The 7,720-nt window shown below is 39.6% G+C and overlaps 1 protein-coding gene across 1 annotated transcript; it reads left to right on the top strand.

The window, feature by feature from the left end:
• Positions 1–1,528: 1,528 nt before the first annotated feature.
• Positions 1,529–6,914, top strand: LOC6594203 (myophilin). The gene is made up of 3 exons (XM_026994480.1): positions 1,529–1,549; positions 6,198–6,518; positions 6,582–6,914. The coding sequence occupies exons 1-3, from the start codon at positions 1,544–1,546 to the stop codon at positions 6,762–6,764; spliced, it is 510 nt and encodes a 169-aa protein (XP_026850281.1). The 5' UTR covers positions 1,529–1,543; the 3' UTR covers positions 6,765–6,914.
• Positions 6,915–7,720: the final 806 nt, after the last annotated feature.

Here is a 7,720-nt window from a genome sequence, read left to right as displayed (position 1 = left end):
TGGCAGCAAATGTTCGTTCGGTTCGGCTACTTTTTGTAGGACAAACGCCCACGCCAACGCCTTCACTTTGACATAGACACAGATAGAGATACAAAGATACACACGCACACTCGTGAGTTGCTCAATTAATTTTGATTGCAGCCTTGGCAGCTGTTTTTCCAACTCACGTACTGCGACTACGACTACGAATGGGTGTAGGTGTAGGTGTGTGCGTGAATTATTCTGTTTTCGTTTCACACTTTTCACACACGGCAGCGGGGCTCATGGTGAAGTTCATTTATCCATAAATTTTAATTTCTATGAGTTGTGTTGGAAAATACATAAAAACATTTCAAAATTATTCATTTCGTTGTTTGAAAAGATTTCATTGAGCGCTTTTTCTTTCTTAAATGAAGCGTAAATATTTTATTTGACCACAAGGTTGAGGAGTGTCTATCTGTAAACGAGGCAAAGGATGAAAAGATTTTGATTTGATTTATGCCAGCAAATTAATTCTGCATCATTTCCAAATTATTTAATTATGAAACAATATATAGTATATATAGTATGTACAGTTTTATTTAATTGAACAACTGAGTAAACAAAAAAACAAATTTCAGAGAGAGAGAGGGAGAGAGATGCTCGAATTTATGGGCTTCAGGTGTGAAAAAAAATGTTTCTATGGGCCCCCGACAGGCATCAGACATCAGGTATTGTGGTTTATGTTTATTTTGAATGGAAACTTAAACTTGAACTTGGCCCGGAGAATAAACATTCTACCTCCAAGGGAATTTAATTACATTTCCGAAAACAAAAGAAAGTTCCTGGCTTTGTTGTGGTGCGTTTGTTTGTGCAGTAAAAGTTTCTTGTCACCAAAAATTTCCAAATCAAAATTTTATTTTTGCTCATGAAATGCATAGAGAGTCGTGTGGAAAAGCATTTGTCAAACGCATGAGTAATTTCTAAAATTGTCGGCAAGTGTCAAACGATGTATGCGAATTAATTAGCCAGCAATTTCAATTAGTGGGCAAATATTCAAGGAATCTACAGCACCCCCGCAACCATAGGTACAAATATGTGTGTATCTTTGAGATACTCTGAGGTACCAACATGATCTCTTGTCTTAACATAATTGCTGGCAAATTGCTTGAAATTGTTCTACTGGCCAACAGCCATGAGAGAAACCGAAAGGGAATCGAGTGGCACAAGGCACACTTCTGTCTTCCACCAGCCAGCCCCCCACTGTGACGTCACCAAGAGCTTCCGCCGCTGGCATCTATATTTGTTTTACTGCTACCCATCCGCCCCGTTGCCCCCATCTGCCTCCCTCCCACGTATTGGCTTTATTTTGGGCGATTTTGGCATCGGCTAAATCTATATCTATTCGTGGCAACGGCATTAGTTTAGCCCAAAAACATTTTCAGCATTTTTCGTAAATTATCTTTTCGCTTAGGCTAAATGGAAAACTGTTTCGAACAACTTGCGTCAGTTGAAAATTTTGTTTCAAACGCGCCACACGCAAAAAGCATAGTTCTTTCGCATTTTCTAAATAAATAAAAACACAATGGCTGTAAGTTCTACAAACAGAAGCATATCCGCTAGTCCTGTATGGATAAAGGGAAACTGGTTTCAAAATAGTGTTAAATATAATTAAATCCGAATACCCTGGCTCATCAGGAGCTGTGGGGAATACACCGAAAATCACTTAGAAAAAACAGATTGAATATTGAAAACATGTTTAAAGAGTGATAAATATGTCTCTTACTTCAAGCAGCGATTGTTCGACTTTCTCTAGGATTACAACTATATTTTTAAATTCCCAAATGCCACCCTTTCGAGTGGAACATTTTCCTGCACAAAGAAAAGTAAGAAGAGCACGAATCTGACAAAAAAAACAAAATTATAAATGGGCACTATAGTATGAAAGTCACGTACTGATGAATATATACTCAAATCAATTAATTTGAACACCAGAAACACAAAGACTGCTATCAAATAAATCGGAATGAAATGAGAAAACAAACAAATTAAAATTTCAGAATATTCAGTTATTGCGAAACTGGTTATTAAAACAATAAATAAATAAATAAAACATGTGCATTCATACAAATATATGATATGGAACAATCAATGGAATATCAATGCGCAACGAAATCATCAATGTACATACATATATGTATATGTATTTATATTTAAATAAGCAATTAAACACACAAAATATTTAATTGCAAGCAACGTGTCCCGATTTAATTAATTTTTAATTTAATTTTATTTTTGAATTGGTTAAATATTTAAATAGTCAATTAACAATCGGGCAGATACAAGTATTATGTGGATAGACTCATGAATAGTAATCATTTGTGTGCAATATAATTTTCTGGCAGAAGTATATTCTACTCCGACCACTCGTCAAGGCAGCTGCCTGATCATAAATCATTCTCATATATCGCATACGAGACTGCCAGACGGACTACAGTGCTTCCAAAACTGTTTTCAGTGATTTTAGACACATTAAACTGCTTGCTGGACTGTTGCACTGCTTCAACGACGGATTCCAATACTTCTAAGACTGATATGTTTACGAAAATCCCTCATTTGTGTGAAGCATTTTCTAGAAAATGTATTTTTTCCTCCGCCCACGAGTCAGCTGTCAGCTCATAATTCATTTGCATATATTTCTCGTACCAGTATTTCTACCATTCCATATCTCATAGCCTTTTTTGTAAATTAAAATAAAAAATCACTTTGTTGACACTTTGCCGCAAGGGTGGGGGCCGCCCTTGGTCCCCTGTGGGCTCCCCCAGTTAACCAGCCGTATATTTTTGGTCCAAGGATCGATGGGTAGACGACCCAGACCCAGAGGCCAGAGGCCAGAGCCCAGACCGTGGCCTGCATTTTGGTTGCATTGCACTCTGTCACTCACTCGGGGCGTCTGTCCTCCTGCTGCAGGGCTTAAATATTTTATACAATATTTTTACTCTTTTGATGCATAAATTATTTAGCACTTTTCGCCGTTCCCTTTGGCACTTTCGATGCATAATTAATTTGCCAACATTTCCCATTCACTGTTGACAGTTGTCTCTCAATAATGAGAGAAACTGACAGAAAGAACTATGCGCTTTATTGGAGCGAATTATAATCTGAATTATAGACCCATTCGGGAATGCCATGTCACCGATGCACGAAAAACTCTTGGCCTTTGAAGGCTTGACATACTTCAGCGTTTTTCATGTATTTTAATGCCTGGTGATTTGATGACAACAGAAAAAAGTTTTCAATTTGTGAAAATAAATTAACATGCAATAAATAATCTGCATTACCTATGAGACTGCCTATAAATAAATTCCATATGTTTTATAATGTATTTAAAAGTAAATCCACAGTTTTTGGTCTGACACATTTTAATTAATGATTGTACATTGGCTAGCTTTGATTTATTGCATTTTTAATGGAAAATGCAACGATGAGTTCATCCCCCAAGAAAATCCCCTTTAAACAATGTATGGGGATATTTTCCAACAATTTTCACTGTCTATACAGCAATCTGTTGAGCCAAGAACCACCGAAAACAATTTGTTGATGCGCGTCTGCCGCATTTTCTTGGCAACAAAACAAAAGGCAATAAACATAAACCCCGGCGAAGAAAACCCCAAGGAAAATGAACCGAAACTTTAATGCAATTTACCGTGTGCTTAGTTCACGGTTTTTACAATCCTCTCAAGGACACGCGGAGGGGACTGGGACTGGGACTGGGACTGGACTGTAAAAAAGTACACTTTTGATACAAAACAAAACCAAACAAAAACACAAAAAAAAACTTATTGTCAGGCAGAATTTTCATTTCATTTGCTTTTCCGCAGCAATTGGCAGCCGTCCAAATGACAAATTGAAATAACAGCAGCAGCAAAAATGAGCGTTTATCTTTATGTACAAATGAAAATTTGTATATTTATGCCAGCCAGCCACCGCCACCCAGCAGTCCGGAAAAAGGAAAAAATAAACTAACAAAAAAAAAGAGGGCGCCATTCAAAATGAAACAAAGTTGAGGGTTATTTGAAGGTCAGGGCGCACAAACACAACAGCAAAATTATGTCTGGAAAAATTCAGATAAAACGAATTACACATTCCACTTCCTTGCAGTGGAAAAAAGAATTTTAAATATTAAAGAGCTTCAGCTGCAAATTATTCCCCAGTGTTCAACCTCAAAGACACAGCATGTCAGGACTTCCCCATTGGTCGTGGCTCCTGACCACAATCGATATCACTTAGCCGTTCATCACCTACCAAAATGATTTTTTAATATATGGCAAACAGCGAAAGAGAAAACCGACGACGACTGTCAAGCGGCCAACCAGATAAACCAATTAATAATGAGAAAAACAGTAGGAGAGAGAAGGAAGCCAGAAGGTAGAGAGAAGGGAGGGGCAAGAGGCAAGAGCCAAGAGCCAAAAATGAAATGCAATTCTATCAGCAGATCAGCAACAACACTCCACAACGAACTCCACGAATTGTTTGTACATTCAATTAAAAAACCAAACAAAAATATATAAAAAAACACAGAGAGGGAAAAATGTTCGAGTCGAAATCGAATGGGAATCGAAGCAATTGCAAATGCAAATTGACGTACAATTCATTAAAATCCCCTCGGTTCATTGGTTGCCATTAAAGCGTGCTGCTGCCTGATACCGCGCGATGCCCGGAGCCTCGTTGGCAGATTCCAGCTTCAATTTTAACCCATCAATACGCCACATATTCACATATGTGTGTGTATGTGTGTATTAAATAAATAAATAATTTCACAACTGAAGAATATGAATGTACGTGAATGCAACAGAGAGAAGAATAACCAGCAATAATTCACAGTCGAAAGAATAGCAACAACAGGAGAACTAACTGAGAATGAGTTTTAAATACATCTGAAAGATATCCTTTATGGAGATTAGAAGATTGTGGGTTCATAGATTAGGCCGATAGGCGGAAAAGGGAGTGACTGTGATTTTGAGGCTGATAGAGCTCTTAAAAAACCCCTCAATGTACTTCTAATACCTCTCATACCTCTAATATCTATTTTAACAGGAATATAATGTTTATTTACTTATTTTGCATGTTAGATTAAAGTTTATTTATCTCCCTTAACCAGATTTTCTCTATATTTCGCTGCACTTTTACCTGCAACGACAACAACAAAAAATCGCTTCAAATTAAATTGTTAAATTTATTATTATTTTTTAATGTTTGCACTTTGTATGCAATGTGACATTTTGCGGACATTTTGGTTTTGTGGGCGCGATTTTCGTATCCAAAAAATGTTATTCGATTCGATTTTCGAATGCCTAGCCACAAATCAAATGACACAGGCTCAAACGCGAATATGTGCAAACAGAAAGCCACAATTGGCCCCGGCAAAGGCATATAAAAATGGCAAAAATGGCAACATAACCCACGAACAATGCAGCACAAATGTGCGAAATATTAATGAGCGGATGAGCGAATGAGCGGATGGGTGTGGTATGGTGTGGTGTGTATAAGCATCAGATTTCAATTACGAAAATAGTTCAGTTTCAGGGGTAATTGTTGCGTATACGCCGCATTGCACACTAGATAAATATTTTATGGGGACGCTTTAGCATTGTTTTTAATTAGCAAAACTTGTTCCGGAGGTCAATTAGATTCATGCGTGGGGGAGAAATGGTGTTTCTTTTCCACAAATCATTCAGTTTTTTTGTCGGGTGAATGAACTGCACCGTTGAGCTCCACCCAGGGAGCAGAAATGTATATTGCTTTTCTGCGTAAATTTCAATTAAACAGTTAGTGGCTTCTGCTGTCAACTGTCGTCCCGTTAAAATGCCTCCCCGTCTGCGGTGGCGAGTCCTGGAATCAAAATTAATTAATTGGAAAATGAATCTATTTCTCTGTGCTTCTGACTCTGACTGTGACTCTGTCTCTGGCTCTTGCTGCTGTCGTGTCGTGGCCTGCCACCGTAGCCTGCTTTGATTTGGGTGTGTTTCCAAATGGAAACACACGGGCACAGACACAGACACTGACCTTTGAACTTGAGGGCAATCCGTGAGCAGGATTTGGCTCTATTTATTTTTAGAGACAATTTCTCTCGTTTCTCCCCTCACTTTTGTCCCACGATTTGCCAGGCGCTTGGCTGCCATTCTCATGTTTCAATTGTCAAAGCACTTACAAGCATTCTCTGTCTCTCTGTTTTGTAGCCACGCAACAAGGAACAGGAACAGGAAGTCCTCAATTGGGTCTTTGCCGTGCTCGGCGAGAAGGTGCCCAGCGGACAGTATGAGGATATCCTCAAGGACGGCATCTGGCTGTGCAAGCTGGCCAATAAGCTGGCACCCGGATCCGTGAAGAAGATCCAGGAGCGTGGCACCAATTTCCAGCTGATGGAGAACATCCAGCGCTTCCAGGCGGCCGTCAAGAAGTACGGTGTCCCCGAGGAGGAGATCTTCCAGACAGCCGATCTTTTCGAGCGTCGCAATATTCCACAGGTCACCCTCTCCCTATACGCCCTGGGACGCATTGTAAGTGTTGCCCTAAAAGACATTTTAAAACTCATTTGGCAGTGATTCATATCTTGTTAATAGACGCAAAAGCATCCAGAGTTCACTGGCCCCACTCTGGGCCCCAAGATGTCGGACAAGAACGAACGCGTCTTCACCGAGGAGCAGCTCCGTGCCCACGAGGGCGAGCTTAATCTGCAGATGGGCTTCAACAAGGGCGCCAGCCAGTCCGGCCATGGAGGCTTTGGCAATGCCCGTCACATGTAAACGCCCACCCATCCACCCCCACACACAGATACACCCACACAAATACACAAAAATCTAATTAGTTCAAACAAACAAAAAAATGAAATGATTCTTGCGTATGATTTAAGCAGTGCAAAAGCTCTAAATGTAATTTATATAATATGAAAACAAATAAATTAATTAATTTTAATACAAATGTCAAGTTTTTCCCCCCTCAGGCGGCCGCCCTCATTGGATTAGCATTATGTGTTGCTGCTGTTAATTAGTGGATGGGGAGAAGGAAACATGCGACTGTCGCCAGTTTGTCAAGCGGTTTAAGTGGTTTCTCTCTCTCTCCCTCTCTCTGCGCAAATGGAGCCATACGCACTCACGACCCTCGCCGACACCTTTATTTCTTTGTTAGGAGCTGCCTCCGTTCTGGGCCGCCCTGGTTGCCTGGTCCACCTGAGATTACACAAATTACAATTTCAACGCCTGCACTGACAGCGATAAGCATAAGAAATGTCAAGGCCATTTGTATTTCTATCTCTCTGTCTCCCTGTCTCTCCGTCTCTGTTTGTGTGTGTGCTTATGAGGGGGAAAAAATAGACAAAGGACTGGGGGGAAAAGCTCAGAAAGCCTTGGGAAAACTGTTTGGTTTTGTTGCGCACTCGAGAAAATTAATGCGGTTTTTGGTTTGGGATTTGAGTAACCTTTTAGCATATGAAAAATAAAGTATATCTTAAGATCTAAGAGCATTTTCCTACTTTCGTTAACTAAAAAGTAATCAAAAATAGAAAGGCATACTCTTAGCCTGATTGGTCATACAGATAATACAGGAACCGATTTGTTATTAAAATGTTAGCTATACAAACAGGTTTCTTCATATCAAAACGCTGGACTTCTGCCTAAAACTCTCTATATATCCCAGGCATCCTCTAACAATTTCGCTCAGTGTAACCTATACCTTTTGCCACCTTTCAAACACCAGCCAAAAC

Source organism: Drosophila persimilis, unplaced genomic scaffold (genome assembly GCF_003286085.1).
Source record: "Drosophila persimilis strain 14011-0111.01,24,50 unplaced genomic scaffold, DperRS2 tig00003933-arrow-pilon, whole genome shotgun sequence".
Lineage (NCBI taxonomy): Eukaryota > Metazoa > Arthropoda > Insecta > Diptera > Drosophilidae > Drosophila > Drosophila persimilis.
This window is presented reverse-complemented; position numbering and strand designations above follow the sequence as displayed.

Coding starts and splice junctions, on each gene's coding strand:
- LOC6594203 (XM_026994480.1), top strand. Junction 6,519..6,581: donor TATACGCCCTGGGACGCATT/GTAAGTGTTGCC, acceptor TCTTGTTAATAG/ACGCAAAAGCATCCAGAGTT.